Raw genomic sequence first — 22738 nt, forward strand, 5'->3', positions numbered from 1 at the left:
ACCCTCAAAAAAGTTAACATATTGCTTAAATTTCAGAACGTTTAAATGGACTCCCCAGAGGGCAAGGGCTGTATGTAATTCTCTGAACGAAGCAACCAAATTAAGAGCACAAAGGTGTGTTTTATGGCAGTGCTGTCACCGACTAAACGTCAGTACAGGATATTAAAGGGTGGTCCTGGAGGCTGAGTGGGGAGCACACCAGGTGAGAAGGGGGTGGGGAGGGAGACCTCACCTTTGGAGAAAAAACACAGCAAGAGCCAAGGCGTGAAAAGTGCACATGGGTGGCTTGGCACAACCAAAAGGAAGCTTTGGCGGGCGGGGGATGGGCGGGGGGACAGCTAGAGAGCAGGACGTGTACAGAGAAGAGTGCGGATTGGGGCCTGCCAGATGAGGGAGAAAGCCCCCCCTCCCGTATATCCTGATCACTCAGCATCAGTGTCCCCTCGAGATTCCCCTCTAGGGGCTCCCGGTTGTTGGGCTCCCTCTTGCTCCCGCCACTCTTCCCTTACCTCGTTTTCCAGCCTTTCCCTCTCTCCCGCCTCCTCCACCCCGCCGGAAGTGGCGTGCTAACTAGCGCGCCGTACAGCGCCAGAAAGGTTCTGCCGGAGCGGGAGAAAGGGTTCCGGTGAGCCTCGCTGCGCCTGCGTGCGGGCGCGAGCGGTCAAAGCGCCTTCCGGAGGCCGCCGAACTGCGCTTCCCTCCCGGTCTGTCCCTTTCGAAGTACCCTGAGCGAGATTCAGGGAGGCCACCGCCACTGGAGAGGCGTTTTCCTCTAGCTCTGACACCTCCCGGTGCCCAGCTACTCCGGCCCTTCCCCTTTGACCCTGCTCTCGGCGGGGTGAGAGGTCGGTGGCCATCTTGTGGCGGCGGCGCGGGCGGCTGTTACTGCGGAGACCCATCCCCTCCCCCTCCTTACCCCCCTGGCAGTCTGTCAGTCCGTAAAGAGCCCCGCAGGCAGTCAGGTGAGGCCCCGGCCTCGTGCCGTCGCTCTTCCCGCCGCACTGGGCGGCCCAGGCCGCTCCTTGCAGGGCCCCACCGCCGCCACCATGTCCTCTTTCTCCGAGTCGGCGTTGGAGAAGAAGCTCTCGGAGCTGAGCAACTCTCAACAGAGCGTGCAGACCCTGTCCTTGTGGCTCATCCACCACCGCAAGCACGCGGGACCCATCGTCTCTGTGTGGCACCGCGAGCTCCGCAAAGGTAAACACCCCCTGTCCAGCTCCTTGGGCCCTCCCCTGGATTGACCTCTCCCCAGCCCGTTCCCGAGGCTCCTCTAGCTTCTTAGTTGAAGCCTGCTTTCCAAGCCCGGGCCTCTGATTGCGCTTCTGAGGTTGGTGACAGTGTTATCCCCATTTCTCGGAAAAGGAAACTGAGGCCTGGGAAGGTTTAGGATACTTGTCTGAGGTTCCCAGACTCCCAGTTCAGCCAGCCCTTTTCCCAGCCCGCAGACTACTCCTGACACTTGTGACTATTATTATCTGGACAGCTTTGCAGAGGGCATTGGCCCTAGGCTGTTGTGCGCCAGGCACTTTGCCGGGCATTTGGAGTAAGACACAGAGGACTCGAGTAAGACTGCCGAGATCGAGTCCTGGCTTAGCCACTTATTTCGCTGAGTGATACTGGGCTGGTTTCTTCATCTCTCTGTGCTTCTGTTTTCTCATCTGTAAAACGAGACAAGGATGGCTGCCCCTTACAGAGCCATAGTGCCAGTCACTATGCTAAGACCTTTATGAATATCCTCACATTTTAGTCCTCAGAATGGCTCTGTGAAGTAGGTACGGTTACCTCCCATTATGGAAAGGTTAAGGGGCCACGCTACCTAGACCTTACCTCTCAGGCTCCTCTTCTAGTGCATCTTTCATTGATTCAAGACCCTGCTTGGGATCTGACAGGTGTTCATTGAGCTCAGCTGGTTGTGTGCCAGGTGCTGGGTTGGATGCTTGATAATACGTTGACTCCAGAGGCCATCTGCCTGGAATTGAAGCGTGGTGTTGCCATTCACTGACCCCAGCAGCCTAGCCTCTCTGACCCTCAGTTTCCTTACCTATAAAATGGAGGTGATGAAAACTGGTGTTTACTGTGCCTTTAATTATGTGCCAGGTGCAGTACTGATATCTTTACATACATTGTCATTTTTTAAATTCTCAGAGTTCTCTGGAGTAGGAACTTTGCAGATGAGGAAAAACTGAGGCTCAAACAACTTGCTGTGGTAAGGAGTAAACAGGGTAATCCAAATACAAATGAACATCCCACATGGGGTCAAGCACAGTATAGGCGCTTCATAAATAACGGTGAAATGGGACTACTGATTACTCAATGTGAGGCATGGTCTTTGCCTTCAAGTTGCTTACAGTCTGGTGGGGAAGGTAGGCACCTTCACAGCTGTTCCCCTAATGATTCCATAGCAGAAAGCTGAGGAAATGGAGCTTAGAACCACTTTGGGCAGCTTCTGTGTCTTAGGCCCTTTATAATATAGGAAGTAACTTTATGTGTGTTTTCCACTATCTGTGAGATGGAGACTCCCACCTGGATGGTGAAGTGGTATTTTCATTGCCTTAGAGCTGGTGAGGCTAGACTACTACATCAGGCTGTCAGACATGAAAATCCAAGAATCTTTGAGGACACCCGGTTCTAGCCTTCTAGCACAGACTCCCCTTTCCACAAGTATGTGCCATACTGAGATAGGGGTCCCTTCTGGGCAGTTGGGGAATAGAGCCTAGAGCCCACAAATCCTCCTCCTTGTACCCTATTTGAGTTATGGAAAATAACAATTCAGAGACTGCATTCATCTGTGAAGCTCCTTTAACTCTAATCTCATGATCCTAGTTTCCTGAAACCTTATGTTTTAAGGAGACCAGCATTATATCTCCCCATTTTATAGATGAGAATGTAAAGATAAGGAGAGATTAAGTGCTTTGTTTAGGGTATATGGCTGGAGTATCAGCCCAGCGCCCTCCAATGCCAAAATTTGTGCTTTCAAGTACCCAGTGCCTCAGTCCCCTTTAATAAGTGAAGGTGATTGTCTGACTCCAACCAAACCCATAGCACTTTTGTTGATTAGAATTAATCACTGTATCCCACCCCATCCCACACTAATTTAGCATTTATTCATTCTTAGTAGTTCTGTTTTTTCACTAGATTTGTGTTTTGTGTGAGAAACTAAGTCTTTTTGTTTCTTTGTAATGCCCATAGCATTTAGCATGGTACCTTTTAACACAGTTTAAAAATAGGTTAGAAGGGACGCCTGGGTGGCTCAGTTGGTTAAGCCGCTGCCTTCGGCTCGGGTCATGATCCCAGCGTCCTGGGATCGAGTCCCACATCAGGCTCCTTGCTCAGCGGGAGCCTGCTTCTCCCTCTGCCTCTGCCTGCCACTCTGTCTGCCTGTGCTCACTCTGACAAATAAATAAATAAAATCTTAAAAAAAAAAAATAAGGGGGCGCCTGGGTGGCTCAGTGGGTTAAGCCGCTGCCTTCGGCTCAGGTCATGATCCCAGGTCCTGGGTTCGAGCCCCGCATCGGGCTTTCTGCTCAGCGGGAAGCCTGCTTCCTCCTCTCTCTCTCTGCCTGCCTCTCTGCCTACTTGTGATTTCTCTCTGTCAAATAAATAAATAAAAAATCTTAAAAAAAAAAAAATAGGTTAGGAGTTTGATTGTGGTCTCCAGTGTCATTTTCATGGTTGAGTAGAGGATCCAAACAGCACTACCTACAGCTTTCTGTGAAATGTTTTATATCCATAATGCCCAGCAAGGTAGCCACTTGCCACGTGTGGCTGTTGAGCACTTGAAATGTGTGACTAAGGAACGAAAGTTTTATATAATTGTGTTAGTTCAAGTGTTCAATAGCCATATGTGGCTAGTGGCTACCATATTGGATAGTGCCAAGGTAGAGATGCTCTTCCAAGCATCAGGATACAGCTTCCTAATAACCCAGGCCTCATTCATGAATAGAGAATGCTCCCACACAGAAGTGGAAAAAGATTTTGTGCCATTATGTTCAAATTGACTAGCCCCTTAGGTTCTGGCCCACCCTGAGTCTTTAGAAGTGGACATTTCTATCTGGTCAAGTCATTTCCCTAAGATGTTTACAGATTCTGTCTGAATCGCCTTCAAAATATTTACGGGGCTTACAGAAATTACTATTTTTTGCTTAAATGCTACTTTTATTCTTGATGGGTTACTGTCTTTCCACTAGGAATAATTCTTAATTTATCACTTTGGGCTCTGTCCTAGGTAGAACTTCCTTTCTTTATCGTGAAGTTTGATGTAAAATGCTCCTTAGATGAGTATTTTTTAGTAATGTTTTTATATGTTGGCCTGAATGCAGATAAATAGCCCCCCTCCCCCAACTTTTTTAGATGTCAAAACCAGCTAAACAAGTTGAGTTTTTTGGTCAGCCAGTTATATAAATTTTGCCTAGTAACTATTCCATCCCATTTGGAATGGGCATAGATAGGGAGTGAAAGGATATACTGTGTCATATTGGAAAGACATCTGAATAAGTGAGTTGTCACCTGGGTCTAGAGTAGAGGGTGTGAGTATTTAAGTGCTCTGGGCTTTGTCGTATGACCTTTACACACATGGTACTCATGTTGGCTTCAGGATGCTGGATGTCGAGGGATAAATTTTGACTAAATCCCCATTGCAAAGTTTGAGGATGATGAAAATTAATTGGCATTGTAAATAGTGAAAACTTTGGCTCTCTGGCCTCTTGGCTATCATGTTTGCAGCACTGAAAAAAATGTATGTCTTAATTGTGGAAATTGACATTTTATACAATGGAGTCTGGGTTTTTAAACATGAAATATATGGCATTTGTAAAGCATCACTTAGTCAAATTACCTTTGTTGAAGTTCTGGTGTACTTTGGAAACTGTTAACTCATAACATTATGGACTTGGTAGTTTTACTTGTTGCAACATTCCAGACAAGGTTTACTTAAAAAAAAAGAAAAGCCTTTGCTATAAGATACCTTTGTAGCAATGGTAGAATATTGTAACTATTGACACTTTTGATCTGCTTTTGAATAATAATTAAAGTTGTTAAAGATTAAATATTACCGTCAGTCAGCCATGTAAACTAGGTTATTACCAGAAGGTTAATACAGCTCAAGATATCCATATTTAATTTTATGAATACTTTAAGTCATCATTTTAAACTATTACATGCTTTTAAAAATCTTGTTTTTAACTTGGGTTATTCTTCTGTAGCTACCTTTAAAAATGTCACATCTTATGCCTGCTGTGTCAGAATTTATACATGCTGTGTGCATATCAAAAGAAACAAGTGGTTTCTGAGAGGAATAGAGTTAAGGACTAGTTTTTCAGGTATGTAAAGGTTGATATAAGGCTTGCTTGAGTTTTTCAGGTATTTTAGCATTGGAGAAAACTTAGTGTTTTGGACTGTCTGATTGTATTCTTATTTATTTCTTTTAAAAGAAAACTGGGACCAAAAATGATAGTGATGTAACTTTATGGTTGAGAAGTTATGTGCATAGAAGCCAGGAAATTCAGTAATGTTCCCCCAAGCAACTGTAACTCAGACATAGTACATGAGGTTTTTATGGTTTAATATATGATGCCATACAGAGTAATAGGAAATACTACATTTAGTATGTATAAGAGAGAAGAATTATGGTTTCTGTGGGAGCCATAATTTTGCATATCCAGAATTCAGACATCTTTAAATTTTCAATAATAATGTAGCATTAATATATATTTATATTTGAGATAAACATCCATTGGTGCATATAGAGAGTCTCTGGATTGTAGAGTTACTATCGTTGATGATTGTTATAGGAATGTTTAGAGAAATTCTCAGTGTAGGAACATAAATTACAAGAATCTATTTTAAAACTGAAACCTGGCTCAGTCTTCATTCTGCAGTATTTGGTAATTAATAGTGAATTAAAAATGCTCATCTTTGCAATAGAATAAACCTTGGTTTTATTATGTCTTCTTGAGGATATTGACTGCTTATCCTTTAGGAATTTTCTTTGGATTATCTTTATTTTACCATCAGTTATTCTGGTTAAAATATTACAGAAATGAAGATGGCCCATTCTTGTTTTATTTTGTTTTTCAAACTTGTATTCTCAAACCTTTTTTGTTAGTGATGTCAACAAGTTATTTAAGTTGTTGTTTCAATTGTAAAGGAAGCCTGGTCTCAAGTAAATAATACTTGTCTTAATGTTCTTTAGGAGTAGCTTAGGGCAGAAGAATTGTGCATTGAGAATTTCCTTGGTGTAAATTAAATTATCTTTTTTTTTCTTTTTTTCCAGCCAAATCAAATAGAAAGCTTACTTTTCTGTACTTAGCCAATGATGTCATCCAAAACAGTAAAAGGAAAGGACCTGAATTCACTAGAGAATTTGAATCTGTCCTTGTGGATGCTTTTTCTCATGTTGCCAGGTATGTTTGGATTTTTTGTTTGGTTTGGTATTTAAATGAATTACCCTTTCTTCCTTACTGTTCTTTCCTTTTCTGGGAGAGCCTTTGCAATTGACAACTTCATATTTTACAGGGGTGTGCTTTACAGAGTGTTGGAAAGGCCAAATTACAGTTTTATGTTCTGCTGAGCCCTTCAGCTGTCTCAGATGTGTAAACATTTTGATGCATTGAAGGGATTGAGTCTAGCACTTGTAGAACATCTTTTTTCCTAGCTGTATTCATTTATTGAATTCATTTTTTGAATGTGGTGTTTTCCTTGTTTTGGCTGAGTTGTCTCATTAGCTTATGGTCAGAACACAAAGCTAAATCGTACCAGGAAACATTCCAGCAACAAAACCTTAATAGCAAGATATTACTTAGTTATGCCTTCATTTTTACTTGTTTCCTTCTAGATGTCTAGATGTCTCGTTTACTAAAAATAGTGGTTATTACTGTAACTGCAAAGATAATAATTGTCAGTGTGGAAAGTAGATACTAAATCTCTGTCACTATTATGTTTTGTGAACAAGAAGACTAGAGTATAGAGCACACATGTAACTAATATCACATGAAATTCATTTGATTAAAACGTCTATAATAATCACTTTTATTTATTTAAAAACAAACTGCTTTTCTGTAGACACAAGTTAGTTGCCCAGGAGGAGCAAAGAAAAACTATTTTCCACTAGAATATTACTTAGTAAACGCATAATAAACATCTTTGCAGAAGGAAATTTGGAAGGCCAAAAAAAGGAGACCATTTCGTTAAACAAAGTTGTTCTAAGGTCTGAAGTCTACGTGAAAGGCCTCAAATGTATAAATGAGCCCAGCATTCCATGAAAGATTTGAGAAGTTTGAAGGAATAAAATTAAAAATCCGAAAGAAAGAAATGATACCTAATTTTCTAAAGATGGGAAAAAGACTTCTGTTTGTCAGCGATGTAGCTGGCTCTAACTTGAGATGAACATGGACACCGAAGAAGCAGAATGCATTATGAGCTGGAAACAATCCTGAACCCCGAACAGACTGCTAGGATAGCCATCTCAAATTGGAGCCTGGCATTTTCTTGTTTTGAGGAGATGTGGTTCAGTTTCTTAGGCTGTAGCTCTACTCCCAGCACTGTCTCAGTGACCTTGGACGTGTTACTTAGCTTTTACTAACAGTTCAGTTACAAGTTTCCTAACTGGTTAGAAGGGGACGACACCACTTCCCTCACTGAAGTTGTTGTGGGGCGGAAGTACACCAGTCTGTTTGAAAACTTGTAGTACAGTGCCCAGTCACCAGTCTTTGCTCAGTTATAGAAGTATGCTAAATTGTAAGCTTTGTGACAAGAAGGACCGTTTCTTTTTTGTTCTTCACAGTATCCCAGGCACCTAGTAAAGTGTCTGGCATAGAGCTGTCAGGTTTCATAGCTTTTGGGGATACCATTTATGTAGCCTTGATGTGATTGGTGTTCCAGGAGTTGGGCAACATTGTGGTCTACCCTGGTATAGTAAGGATTCAGTAAATATTTGTTGAATGAGTTAATTAGGGTATAGGAAACTGACGAAAATAATTTCCTGTAGGACTAGTACACAGAACATTTTTATTTAAAATTGAACAATAATCGTTAACTGCCCACCAAACCAGAAAGGGTAAGTAGAAAGGAATAGGAGAAGGGGAATGTGAATGGGCGGTACTGGGATTGAATTTTTATTTGGTCTAACATCTTAAAGCCTATCTAGGAGGCGCTGTAAAAATGTCTTTGGCAGATTCTGTGTATGGCATTAATGTGGAAAGTAAACCTGGTCCTTTTCAATGAAAAAAAAAAAAAAAACTCTAATTCCTTTTTTTTTTTTTTTAAATATTTTGCATTCTTGTTCTTTCAAGGTCCTTTTTTGGTATTAGATTCAGGATCCCCATGTTTCTAAGCCCTTTCCTCCTGCCGTTGTTAGAAAAGCCACTGCTTAACTTCAATCCTGATGTACCCTATCCATAGTAAGAAGTATTCTCTCTGGTTTTCTGTGCCCAGTTGATGAACAAAGATAGTGGACCCATTAATATTGACCAAAGTTAATGAGGAATCTTTTTATGATAACTTCCTACCTCCTCCCTCACCCCCCCCCAAAAAAAAACCCAAACCAAACCTCTCAAGTCAGAGGAAGCCACCAAGCTCATAGGTTAGGTTTAATTTGAATAGTAGTTTAATTACCTCGACTTTGAACTTTTTTCCCACACAGATGCCTTCTTACTTTCTCCTGAATTTGGAGATAGTTGTGTACACTTTGTTTTTTATTCAACATATATTTGAGTGCCTTCCATGTGCCAAGAGCTGATGTAGACACTAGAGTAGCAGCAGTGAACAAGGTAGGCAAGGACAAAGAAAGGAGCAAGATACTTTCAGAGGGTGATAATATGGACATAATGAAATAGAATGACATTCTGGAGTCGGATCTCTTCTAGTGTGATGAAGGAAGGCCTCTCTAAGGAAATGACATTTGAGGTAATCATGTGAAGTAGGAACAAACAGCTATTAGAAAGAACCTAAGGTAGAAATAATCTTGGCATGTTAAGAGGATCAGAATGAGGGCCAGTGTGGTTAAAACAGATGTGTTGAGCAAAGGGAAAAGCGGTATCTGGGTAAGATCAGAGAGGTAGGCAGGTGCCAGTCAAATGTGTCTTAAAAGCCTTGGGAGAGAATTTTATTCTGGTGGGATGTCAGTGACAGGTTTTAAGCAGGGGAACGATATATTCCATCACATTGTTAAGAGGTCCCTGTGGCTTGGTGTGGAGAATGGATTATAAAGGCCAAGGGAATATGAAGGGTATTGCTCTGCTACAACCTAGAGATGACATTGGATAGAACTCAGGGCAGTGAGAAGATAGTAATAGCTTCCAGATTATCAAATGTTTACTTTGTGAATGGATTTGCTTCACTACCCCCCACTAAAACTGATAAGACTTGGGGGAGCTTAGTGGAACTGGTAATGAAGGAAAAGAGAAATCAGATTATTTCTAGGTTTTTGACATGACTAAGTGGATGGCTGCTGGTGCTATATGCTGAGATCAAGTTTGGGGAAAAGATGTGGTAGAGGAAGTCAGGAGTTTTGTTTTGACCATGCTAAGTCTGAGGTGGCTAGTAGATATCCCAAGGGGGTGATGCCAGATAGGTAGATGTAGATAGATAGTCTGAAGCTCAGTAGGAAATTAATTTCTGGAGACATAAATTTAGAGTTACCACCATATACACACTTATTTACTATTGTGTCATGGATTCCCAAGACCACTTCTAGGTTTGGTGACTTGCTAGGAAGACTCACAAGACTCACCATATGGTTGTGTCTATGGCTGCGATTTATTACAGTGAAAGGATACAAAGCAAAATCAGCAAAGGAAAAGTTGAATCGGCGCAGTCCAGAGGAAACCACATATAAGCTTCCAAGAGTCCTCTCACAGTGGAGTTACACAAAACATACTAAATTCCTCCATTTTTGAGTAGTGACAACATGGGTGAAGTGTCGTATACCTGGGAAGCTCATTAGAGTCTCAGTGCCCAGGGTTTTTATTGGCGTTGGCCACAGGTACCCTCTGCCAAAATTCCCAACTCTCAGAAAGAAAGCAAGTATTCAGCATAAATTATATTGTTTGCACAAACAGTCTAGGCACAGTAAACCACTCTGATTATTACTTAGGAAACTGGAGGAACACTCCTGAAACCCAAGTTTCCAGGTGCCAGCCAAGGGCCAGTGCGGTGAGCAGGCCTTTCTAAGGGTGGCAGTCTCAGGCTTGCTACGCTCTTTTCTGCATGATTGGCAATGGACCATTTCTGCTTCAGTTTCTCAGGAGGCTCTGTTGGAAGTGCTGGGGATATTTAGAAAGAATTCCTACTTTTAGTAGGCTTATCACAGGGCTACTGTGCATGGGATAAGACAGAAACACAAATTATAGTGGGTGTACCAAGGAAGTGCCATTAGAACTAGAGAGGAAGAAAAGGCCCCCAAGTTTAAGCTGGGTGAGGCCTCAGCTGGCACTTCAAGCAGCAATTCTGTGTGTATAATACGCATTTTATACTTTTCAGATCAGTTTTGCAGTGATTGAATTTGTAATTAAATTGTGTTTAAGTTATACTTCCTTATCGTTTTCTGCTTACTCACTGATTAATAGCAAGGACTTTTTGGTGTTTTTTCGCTTAAAGATTTCTCAGTTCACGATGGAGTTAGTGCAACCTGGAAAGATAATTCCGTCTGTTATAAAACTACTTTATTGCTTTAGTTGTACCCACTTCCAAGTGCTAATGGGATTTCATTTCATTGGAGCTACTTAAGGCAAAACCTCATGAGTAAAAAGACTTCTAGAGTGTTCTATCTGTAGCCTTGAAACTTACCTGGCAAAACTTTGACTTTTATGATATTGCTCCAGGAATTAGCCTATCCTGACTAATTACATTCACCAGTTAAACTCGAGCTCCTATTTGACTTTTGCCTTAAGTGGTAAAAGCCTTTTGAAAATGACTTTGTGTCATTTGTTATCAGTTTTGTGTATCAGTTTCCATCGCATACAGTAATGTGGCTGAATCTATACCCCCAACCAGTCTTGGTCTAAATCGAGTCCCAAATATTTAGTCTGCATTATGTCCCCCACCCTTTCATGATAGGTTTCTCTTTATATTAAGTGAACAGAGAATTTGCAGAGAACAGGTTATAAAAAGTATCAACCAGTTAAGTTCTGGTAAGTTGTGATTTGGCTATACTAGTTATTTTCTAAGACATACATTTGAGACTTCCCGTTTCCTTCAGGATAAAGGCCACATACTTAATATGGTGTTCAGGGCCCTCATAATCTAATTCCTCTCTGTCCCTCCAGATTCTTCTGCTATTTCCACATACTCTGTATATACTTAAACCACCTGCATTGCTCCCAACTTCTCCCTCTTCATCTTGTTCTCCTTTAGGGGTTCCATTCAAAGGAGAGGAGATAGTATGAGCAAAGGCACATGTGTGAGAGAGAGCAAGTTCTGAGCAGAGGGTAAATATGTTTGAGGGCCCTGGTTGAGGTGTGGAAAAGGAAGGGGCTGTTGGGTCAGGCTCTAGGCCTTGTCTTTGTATTACAAGCGCAGTATTTCATAAACCTCATTGAATGAGCAGGTGAATGTTTAGCTGATGCATGATACAAATGGCTTTATTGTGGGAAGATGATTCTTGAAAGGTAACTAATTGTATGGCCTGTCGAAATCTAACTAAAAATTTTCTAGAAAGATTACAATGAGGCCAATATTGTGCCTGTTCTAGGGTGGGTCGCCGTGTGTGTGTCGGAGGGAGAGGACAGATCACTGCCCTTGCGGAAGCTGCATTCAGATGGGCAGAATCTAAACAACGAGTAAATTGAATAGCATATCAGAAGCTAAATTGCATGGAGAAAAATTAAGCGTAGGGGTGGGGAGCATTAATTTTAAACAGGGAAATTAGGAAGGGGTGCTTGAACCATGCTGCCCTGTAAGGAAATGTGGTTCCAGGCAAAGGCCCTGAGTCAAGAGGGCCAGAGTAACTATTAGGGAGTGAAGAAGGGAGAGGTTAGGTGAGGCCAGAGAAATAATGAGCTGTGTTGAGAATGGCTTTGTAGGCTTTATGAGAACTTTCACTTTTTTTGGGGGGGAGAATGAGAAGAACCATTGCAAGTTTTGAGCCAAAGGGTGACATGATCTGCCTTGATGCAACAGAATTTTTAAAGCTTGAGATTAGTTTGTAGGAGGGTAAGGGTGGAAGCAGGAAGACCAGAAATCAGGCAAGAGAAAATAGTGGCTTGGACCAGCTTGACAGAGAGGAAAGGGTGAGAAGCAGTTTGTTTCTAGATATATTTTGGAGGTGGAGTGTTTTTATCACCAGTATCAAATGATTCAGTCGTAGCTCTAAGTTTTATAAACTACCATTGAAATTTTTTTCCCTTTTTTCCCCCTTCACCTCTGACTAAAAAAAAGTTTGACCAAAAAAAAATATATTTTTTTTTGTACTCTGATTTAGTACTTTGACTCTAATGCAGTAAAATTTGCCACTCCTGTTTCCTAAATGATGCATCTGAGCAGCTCAAGCTGAACCCGCAGGTGACCTTGAGTGTTGCCGTAAATTGTAGAAAAGTGCCATCAGGGCATATTTCCTTTGTACCTCTTTCTTCTTGAAGTTCCTGTTAAAGATCTTGGCTTAGAAACTAAGGTGTCAGTGTATCCCTTCTTGTTGGAAGTCACTCAGAGTAAGATCACTGACATCCAGACAGCTTTATAAACCAGAACAAGTCATAGTAACACTATGGATGGTGATAGAATTTGTTTTCCTTTCAGAAAGTCTTCCCACACTCTTCCACTTGGTGTCTCTTATTTTCTGGTAAGCAGCTGTTGCACACTGAGTGCTAGTGCTAGTTATCTCATTGAAAATACTCTGTTTCCAGAGTACAGTATGTCAGAAAAAACGGTATAGCTTCTCTCAGATATAAATTACAAAGGGCTATGTTATGCTCAGTGTGTTCTAAGATTACCCACTAGACACCTTTGTGAGAATGGGGACTACATACCTAACCCAGAATTAAAATAATGATGAAGTAGTTAATTTAAGTCGAGATCAGTCTTGGTATATGTGTATGATTGTATTTATAAGACATGTAGAGATGTTGATGTGCTAGCATTGATGGGTCATGGTGAATTTATTCCCCATTTTTTTTTTAATCATTTTTTTTCCTACCCTTAAAGGTTTTGGCTCCCTTTAATTTCCAGCAGAATGTCTGGCCCTACATTTTGATTAATGTCTTCTTATAAAGCAAGCTGTCACATTTGAAATGATCGATTTTTGATAATTCTCTGTAACAATCAGCGATTGGCTTTTTGCCCTATTTGCCCCATCTTTCAAAGGAGATAAGGACAGATTACTTCTATAACATACTCCCTCTGTCTTCCCTACACACCACAGGAAGAATGTAGTTTTGGGTCAAATTTTGGGTATCTGTTTGTCACAATGTGTGTCTTACTCTTCCATCTGTGTTTAAATATGTAACTCATTTAGTAGGTCTGTCCTAATTAAACACAAAAAATCTTAAGCTTATATCTATCTTTTCGTCTTTTCTGGGCAGAGAGGCAGATGAAGGCTGTAAAAAACCTTTAGAAAGATTGCTGAACATCTGGCAAGAAAGAAGTGTGTATGGCGGCGAGTTCATACAGCAGCTGAAGCTGTCTATGGAGGACTCCAAGAGCCCTCCCCCCAAAGGTAGAAACATCACCACATGTTTACAGCTCTTGGTCTTTGCCTACTTTCGAATCACATATGAAAAGCTGCAGTGGGGGTTGCTGTGAACCACCAGCGATTGTATGATTCTTCAGAGAGATGATCATAAATGATGGTGAGAATTTATGTAGTGCTCGCAGCGTGTAAGCCTGGTTCTAGTATTCATGCTATCCATCATCTCACACCCTTAACTTTGCTGTGTATTCTATGTGGCTCTCTTCTGCCTTGGCAGAGAGTTTCCGTGCACAAGGGAAAGGAACAACAACATTGTTTAGTTTTGGGGAACGAGGAGGCACCTTGGACTAAGATTTTGCCCTGGCCCTACCACTGACTACTCTGGGGTCTTGAATATGTCCCTTAGCCCTTCTAGAGCTTGGTTTCATCAAATGTTGGTGTGGTTTTGGAACATGCTTTTGCTGTTTGTCATCTTGCTATCTGTAATTGATTTTGGTCTTTACCGAACCCAGAATATCCTCCAGAAGAATGTACATGTATGTGTGTGAACCTCACCGAGTCCTCTTAAGAGCTTCTTTTTCTTTAAAGAGGAGTCAGATCAAACATTATTTGGTTTGTAGGTTTGTGGTTAGTTGCACGGTTTAATTCTAGTTGGCATGACGTTTTCTGAGCTACAGATTTGATCTGACTGCACACGAACTCATTGTCTGGAAGGATAAGTCTAAGTACTAAGGTAGTACTTAGGATCCTCTGTAATCTGAACTCATTTACTTTTCCAGATTCTTCTTCCATTTCTTCACGTACACCATGGTCTTTGGCCATACCCAACAGTTTCCTTTCTGGGTGCTCTCAGGGTACCTCTTCCTTTGCATCTGGTGTTACCTCTGCCTGAAATGTCCTCTGCTGTTTTCACTGTGTGGTGATCTCATTCTTTAGGAATGCTCTTCTCATTTTGTCATTTTCCCTTGTCTAGGCACATGTAGCCCTTCCCTCCATGTTGCTCTGGTACTTTGTATATGCCTCTGCTATAGCATTTAACCATGGTTAGTTTACCTGATAATGTCACTCATTCAGCAGCCCTTTATTTTGTACCTTTCATGAGATCTTCCAGGTCTGAGTTTACATGCATTTTAAGATGGGGCAACTTTCCCCTAAAACTACAAGTTAAGAGGCTTTGTAAGAAGGACATAAGTGCTTTCGACTGTAGGTCATTGTTTTACCTAGAGTTGATGGGAAACAGTTTTGAAGTCACTCTGGAGGTAGCTTCTGAAAAGCAAGGTGTTCCCTACTTTGGATTCTGGTCGTGTTTGTATTGTAGCTTTTGGAGGTGTTCTGGACAATGTTAGAGAATTATTCAGCATTCTCTTCTCTACTCTTAGACTTCATTGGTAAACAGTGCTGATTTTTTAAAACACTTTGGGTGGGTAGGGGAACTCTGAAAGACAATGTTGGAGGCTAAGTGTTGAATTTCAATTCGACAAGCATTTGCCAGACGTGTGCTATGAGTAAGTGGCTATGCCTGATGCTGTAGGACTGAGCAGAGGGTGGGGGAATAGTTTCGCCCCTCGGGAGCGGTCCGGCAGTTTGGGGAGTTTGTGGCAGTGGTAGATTTGAAAATAGCTCCATTGGGTTTCTGATGTTTTTGGGCGCCTAGACATTAACAGCCGTTGAGGCAGTTATTCCTCCATGTGGAGGATAAAGCTGATCTAAGGTGATTTCTCTATCTTTGTGCTGTAAGGATGGAAGCATATACCAAAGGTTCCAACACGTGTGTTAGTCTGAGCTGACTCCATCTGTCTCCTCACCATCTTCTTTGGACCTGAGTTATCATAATATTTTACCTCAGTCCTTTGACAATATTGATGAGTTCTCCAGAAGTTTATTTCTAAAATTATATAGTCCTTTTATATTTCAGCTTTGACTCATGGATATTTCTTTGTCTTGAGACAACTCTAGAATTTACCTTTGAAATAAAAATTTTCTTGTGGAACTTTGACAGTAGAGAATAAATGAGCTTAAAAATACTGTTTTAGAAAAGTAGAACTTGGGTGTATGTACCCATTTCCCCTTGTATAGGACCCAGGGTTCTAAAGTTGTCTCTCTGTTCTTGGGCATACTCAAGCTGTCACTGGACTGAATGGAATTTCATTATTTACTTAAGTCACACGTGAGTGACACAGTATCCTACAGTTGTAGAAGGATTTAGAAAAGAAAGGTAGATGCAAAGGAAATAACATTTATTGAGCACCTATTATGTTCCAGCCTGTCTGTTGGCTGCTTTTCATGTTAATTTATTTTAGATTCTTACAACTCCTCTATGAATTTGGTATTATTTTCATATTTCAGATAAAGATACTAAGGCTCAAAAGGGTATAGTTAATTTTGTCCAAACAGATATAATTAATAAGTGGAGAATTCATGTTCTGGTCTATATGACTTTAAAGCCTGTGCTCTTCACACCGTATTTTTTTCCTGGAAGCACATGGATTCAGTAGATTTGAATTAGGGTATGAATTCATGAGCAGGTCACCCAGCTTTCCTGGACCTTAGTATAGTTAGTTTAACTCTTCCAAGCAGGGGTTTGAAACCAGGCTTTCAGAGGATGAATCTCAGCTCTGTCACTTCTAAGCTGTGTGACCTTGGGCATAGCATTAGATCTCTCTGAGCTGCAGGTTCTTCACTGTGCCATATGGCTATTAGTAATAACACCTCACAGTGTTGTCCTAAGATCACTTGAGATAACATGGGTAAATGTTATTAATGAAGTGATGATATGACTTTTATTTGAGACCTATTCCCTGTTTCTAATATCCAGCATTCTGAGTTTCTCAATGATCCAGTGCCAAACGTAGGAGGAGGGTTGTTAGTATTTTTAGTCCCCCAGATTTTGTGCAAGATTAGCTCACATAGTGGCTAAGTGCACAAGCTCTAGGCCCAGCTTCCCCAGGTTTAAGTCTGGTGCTGGCGCTGGCCACTCAGTTTGAGATGATACTGGTGGAATGCTTTCAGAACGGTACGTCCAGCATCAGACCTTGGCTGCAGGGCTCTCTCTTTCTGTGAGTAAAGTTTAATGTGTTCTGTTTTACAGTTTCCTTTATTTGGCAGAGAGAGAACAAAGAATGCAGGAGCTATTGCAAAGAATATTTCCTGATTTGTTTCTCATTAATAAAAGTAATATAAAACCTGCAGGTGTTGGGGTTTTTCCTGTGTGTGGTTTTTTAAAAATTTTTATTTATTTGTTTTATTTTGTTTGTTTGTTTGTTTGTTTTTAAAGATTTTATTTATTTGACAGAGAGATCACAAGCAGTCAGAGAGGCAGGCAGAGAGAGAGGAGGAAGCAGGCTCCCCGCTGAGCAGAGAGCCTGATGTGGGGCTCGATCCCAGGACTCTGAGATCATGACCTGAGCCGAAGGCAGCGGCTTAACCCACTGAGCCACCCAGGCGCCCCTGTTTGTTTGTTTTTTAATCCCAGAAAATTTCAAGTGGATTCCTTGAAAGACCTAGCTTTACAAGTAGATGGCTGCATTTTATAAAATGTTCAGGAACCTTCAGGCCAACTTTTTGCCTCAAAGTTAATTTTGTAGTCTGCTGTAGTGTCTCAAATTCTACCACAGTCAGGTATTCAAGAGGCATATTAGAAATGCTTAGGGAACCAGGATTACTTGAATGTTAGCCGAGTATAAGACCACTAGAGACACAGGAACAGGTTGGAGGATAGAGTAGAGAGTGTACAATATGAGGACAGGCAGACTGGGGCCACCTGAAGTTTATGCCCAGACTATAAACAGTGGTTGAGTCAAGAAGCAAGTGTAAATGGTATGGGCAGAACTGAAATGATAGTGGGAGGGTGCCTTGTCTTAAATTGAGTGATAGAAGTGGGGTTGACAGACTTCCTCGGCCATTTTTAATAGCCGCCTGACTAGACTGAGAATGCCGGGCATTATAATTGCTGACTTTGTACACATGAGTCAGGGGACAGTTAACAGAGCAGGCTGTCCTGTTTGTGTAAATGGAGGCACATGGTCATTTTTGGTATAGCGCTGGTATTTTCCAGACTCTGTGCCACCTCTGCTTTCAAGAAGTTTCCAACTCAGGCTTAATGACACTTTTCTAGGTATTCTAAGGATACAAAGAAATAAGATACTTAATGTTTCAGTCAGAGAGGTAAGGCATGTGCCTGCCGGCGCCATACAGCACAGCAGGGCCGGGTGCTGCAGGAGTAGAGGAAGATGCTGGCCCAAGATCCTGCTGCTGTTAACCCCGGGTGGGCTTTGAGCATAGCTGGACATTGTAAAATCACGAGAGGCCGTTCTGGGTTTTTGAGTAGAGGCCTGCGGGCGATTCATTTTTTTTTTTTTTTTAAGATTTTATTTATTTATTTGACAGAGAGAAATCACAAGTAGGCAGAGAGGCAGGCAGAGAGAGAGGAGAAAGCCCGATGTGGGGCTCGAACCCAGGACCTGGGATCATGACCTGAGCCGAAGGCAGCGGCTTAACCCACTGAGCCACCCAGGCGCCCCCGGGCGATTCATTTCTTAAGAGTGTAGTCTAAGTTGGAAAAGGAGTGACTAGCGTCAGGGAGACTGGTTGGGACAGTGGTCTGCATAAGGCATGGAAAAGGGCACATTTCTGATAAGAGGCGATGGGAAGGAACAGAGAGGAGAGATCTGTAAGCTGCATCTCAGAAGTGTAGAATCTGCTGGAAGTTGGGACTTTAGGAGAGATTCTGGTGGTCTCCAAGGCATTGTATTTGGAAGATGGGGCCAGTGGAAGTGTTCATAGTGTAAGTAGGTAGCTCAGGAAAGGAGAAGCCTTATGAAGAAAATGATGAATAATTCATTTCCAGTGGAAATAGGAGAGAACTGAAGTAGGATGACGGTGGTTATCTCTTACTACACCCGCTTCCCTCAGGATGGCCAAGGACAGAAATGGGCCTGCATTATTTTCATTAGTTTGATTTCAGTCTTGTAATGCCATGAGTGAGTACCAGTACGAAGTGGTAAAAAGTACTCCAGTTTAGGGGGTGGGTGACTTTGGCTATAGGGCCCAGAAGTAGACTGATGAGCTCCTTGACTTTGGACAAACTGCAGTCTGTGAGCCTGGATATATACTCATAAAGGAAAGCAACAACGTAGGTCTAAGGCCTTCCACTGCCCAGATTCAGTGATTCTGCGGGTCCTGAGGTGTTAAGTACTGTGCAGTTTTTATATATAACTTCTGTATGAGAGTTTGAAACTGAAGGATTCAAGTTTTGTAATTTTTCTACCTTCTTTAGTGTATTTAACAATTATTTCATTGAGCACTATTCTGGGTGCTTGGAAATGGACAAAAATATTAAAAAATTGTTTTCGTTTATGTACTTATTTTAGTGGCTACTCCTAACACATTGCCACTCTGATGCTTTATAAGTGTCAGTGAGGGTCATACCACACACACTGCACATTAATTAGGCAGCTAGTGTGGTGCTAAGTACTGTTAGATATTTCATATGCAAATTATATACTGTTAGGCTTTCTGTTCTACAAATATAGCAGTCCTTGTTTTACATAGCGCAGGACTGTAAAAATACTATGTAGGCCGAAACCATGCAAAATGATCTTAATAATCGAGGGGAAGAGTTATGATAGTTCCATGACTTTAAAAATTTTTTTATCAAAGAATTGAAAACTCATGGTTGATTACAAATCTATAGGGAACAAAAAAGATAGCAACACTGATCGTTAGGGAACATAAAACGTTAGAAACTTTGAGAATTAAAGTGCTTTATTCTTCTAAATGAACTGCACGATAGGAGTTTGACCAGAGCTTGCCTTCTTGTGTAATCCATGGTGTGGAGCAAGCATCCTGGTTGTTTGGATCGGCTTTCAGTGGTTTACCCTTAGTGCTCTCCATGTCAGGAGGTATGTTGGAGAGTTCCTATAATGTGAAGAGTTTTGTCAGCATCACTTCCTCGGGACACGGTCGTCCTTGTCATCACAACCGATTTCTTATGTTGATAAGTTGGCTTTCACCAGGTGATTCTGCCTGGGGACCTAGAGTTTCTGGGAAGGGGTGGCAAGCCAGTGTCCCCGCAGCCCCCCAAGTCTTCTGCAGCTCCCTTTATATTCCGTTCACTTCTAGCATGAGCTTTAGTTTTAGTTTCTGGGCTCCTCTTTCATCTTTGTCATTTTCACTCAATTCCCTGTTCTGATTATTCATTTGAATGAAATGTCATGTGAATTTGATCCCTGGGAGACAACACAACCGAATACTTTGCTGTTTATTTGTGAACTGAAATAGCAGCTGTGCAGTGACCATCCAGTGACCTGAACGGCGTAATGTGGCCACTGATCGCAATGCATTTCTGTTACTCACGCAGTGATTTGTGGAGTGAAGTTAGCAGCAAAGTTTGTTCATGCAGTTACTCAGAGTGGATATGCCACCGTAACTGCAATTTGAACCAGGTGTTGGGGGACTGGTGTTGTTTCAACCTTGGTAACAAATCTGTGCCTACTAGAATCTCGCCTTGATGGAAATGTTACCGTTTTCCTTTATTTAGTAGAACAGAGGAACAAAGCGCTAAGAAAAAATAAAACCCGAAGTACTGACTTGGCTTTCACGTCAAGCAGTTTGGTCAGTTAATGTGTAAGGTTGGAACAGGAACTACATCCTTGGTTCCAGGAGAAAATGTTTAATTAAGAAGTGTACGTTACTCTGTTTATAACTCACAGTTTCGGAGGCAGGTGCATGGTGACTCCTCCTTTGACAGATGAGAGAGTGTGTGCTCCTGAGGAATTTGACTACAGTGGAAAGAGTACAGATTTTGAAAGTCCTGCCTTTAGATGAGTTTTGAACCTCTCGGGCCTCCGTTTTCTCACCTGCAAGCTGGAGATGCCATATCTCAGAGTTGCACAGAAACTGTTTACTGTGCTTGCCACACGTTACCATCGTTTCTTTACTTCCCAAGCCTAACTGTGTCATTTAGACTTAACGTCCCACAGACATTTGGCATTTATTTTGTATTGGCCAGTTTTTTTTTTTTTTTTTTTTTTTTTAAGATTTTACTTTTATCACAGAGAGATACACAGCAAGAGAGGGAACACAAGCAGGGGGAGTGGGAGAGGGAGAAGCAGGTTTCCAGCCGAGCAGAGAGCCCGATGCTGGGCTCTATCCCAGGAGGATCAGGACCTAAGCCGAAGGCAGATGCTTAACAACTGAGCCACCCAGGTGCCCCTGTATTGTCCAATTTGATACAAAAGGAACGATTTTGGAATGGGCACATTTTCATAGCCATTTAAAAACATACAATACAAATAATAAATGTAAACTGTTTGCCTCAGAAGTGGTTAATTTTAAAATAGCGACTTAAGTAACTTCTCTGAATTTTATCAGTCATATTTCTCAGCAATGGTTATCTTTAATTTTAAGATAAAATAAGGTTAGTTTTATTTTTAAAGGGAGCGTTTAAAGGAAATGATGTGTGGAATTTCTGACATAATTTTATTGATAGATTTCTCTCTACCTCAGGTTTCCCTTGCCATCTGAAATTAGACCATTCCTATGAAACATCTCCTAAGCTGAAATGGCATAAAGTGAAGAAGCAGTTACCATTAATTTATATGGAAAAATTTTTGCGCATTCCCAGACCCAAAAATAACCTCTCTCAGGCTTTTCTGATACCTTAGGCCACATCTTGCTAACAGATGCACAAAATAAATCGAGATAAAGCACAGATGCTCACAGATACAGCTCAGAGCTCTGGAGGCGTGATGCTGAGATGCTGAGTGTAGTCGCTGGGAAGGAGCTCGGCAGGGCCGCCCTGGCCGCGTGGGGTGCCTGCCGCCTCCATAGCCACTCCTTGCAGCACACATGCTGACCGCTGTTTGCGCTTTGGGCCTTTCTTTGTGAAAGCGAAAATCCTCTTTGAATTTCTTTTGGTTAGTGAAAACCGGTACTATTACTGTAGGTCTTTCATAAAAGCAAGCTTTAGAAAAGTGAGGAATACCTGTTTTTACTTTTTGACATATCTTGCAGAGTGTATAGCGTTTCATTTTATATGCAGTGTATTTTCTGTGAACCCTCCCATACATTGGCTCGCTTCATTATATTCTCATGGGTTTCTTACCACTTTGAGTCTCTTGTTAACTTATATTTTCAAGAGATAAGCTTTTTACTTAAATGTATTAAGTTTGGTAAGTTTCATTTTTAGATGATGGTTTTTGGTAGTATTTTTTCCAGTGAGTCAATCTGAGATGACAGACCTGAGACCATTTTTTGACTCTTCAGTAATGTAGGGAATTACGATCAATTTAAAATAACTAGCATCTAGGTTAACATTAAGCCCTCTTTGGAAATGTACACCCCTTTGCCCTTTTTTTTTGCATGTGGCCCATTGTGCATAGCATTTGACTCCTTCCTGCACGGGCCCTCATAACCCAAATTTTGTGCCCTTTTCCTTCCCTCTAGCAACAGAGGAGAAGAAATCTCTGAAGCGAACTTTTCAGCAGATACAAGACGAGGAGGATGATGACTACCCTGGAAGCTACTCTCCCCAAGATCCTTCTGCAGGACCCCTCTTGGTATGTCAGAACTCCCAGAGAGGACACAGTGGCTTGGTGGAGGGACCGCTCGTTGAAGATTACGGCCACAGGGTGGCGCCAGGGACCAACAGTATGGAACCACCAGAGGGCAGCTCTTAGGGCACTGGGCGCAAGATCCACCCAGTAAAGCTTGCCAGACAGCAGGCTCGCCTTTGTCTTTGCATGCCATGAGTCTGGATGGATTTATGTGTTTTACGGTATTTGGACTTGGTTTTGTTTCATTCCTAGGACTTGAAAATACTCTCAAAAAAGTAGATATTTGAGAAAGGGTGGATAATGCTACAAAGATATTTGAATGCCCTCTGCCATGGCTTTTCTCCTGTAGCATGGTTATTTTATATAAGTAGACAGCTCATTAGTTTCTAGGATAGTCCGTGTGGCTATAACAAATTTGCTACACTATCACATATTTACGTATTAAAATAGAGATGAGTTTTTGATTATATATTTGCGTTGTTTAGCCCTTCATATGAATTGGCTCAACCTCTGTGTGATTGCCTAATTTTTGTTATTTATTTGCTTACTTACTTACTTACTTATT

General features: G+C 41.6%; 2 protein-coding genes across 3 annotated transcripts in view; one reads left to right on the forward strand and one right to left on the reverse strand.

Annotated features, from left to right (window-relative positions):
- The window catches only part of TTI1 (TELO2 interacting protein 1), a 46771-nt gene extending 46210 nt beyond the window's left edge, over nucleotides 1-561 (reverse strand). For both annotated transcript variants that reach the window (XM_047745333.1, XM_047745334.1), the window contains exon 1: nucleotides 510-561. The gene's annotated coding sequence lies outside the window, so the exon portion shown is untranslated. The remainder of the gene's footprint in view (nucleotides 1-509) is intronic.
- Nucleotides 562-639: 78 nt separating this feature from the next.
- RPRD1B (regulation of nuclear pre-mRNA domain containing 1B) overlaps nucleotides 640-22738 on the forward strand; it is a 51843-nt gene continuing 29744 nt past the window's right edge. The window contains exons 1-4 of the mRNA XM_047745389.1: nucleotides 640-1197; nucleotides 6272-6401; nucleotides 13512-13645; nucleotides 22064-22176. Of these exons, the coding sequence (XP_047601345.1) occupies nucleotides 1047-1197; nucleotides 6272-6401; nucleotides 13512-13645; nucleotides 22064-22176 (528 nt within the window). The 5' untranslated portion in view covers nucleotides 640-1046. The remainder of the gene's footprint in view (nucleotides 1198-6271; nucleotides 6402-13511; nucleotides 13646-22063; nucleotides 22177-22738) is intronic.

The sequence above is a fragment of the Lutra lutra genome, chromosome 9, assembly GCF_902655055.1.
Source record: "Lutra lutra chromosome 9, mLutLut1.2, whole genome shotgun sequence".
In the NCBI taxonomy this organism is placed as follows: Eukaryota; Metazoa; Chordata; class Mammalia; order Carnivora; family Mustelidae; genus Lutra; species Lutra lutra.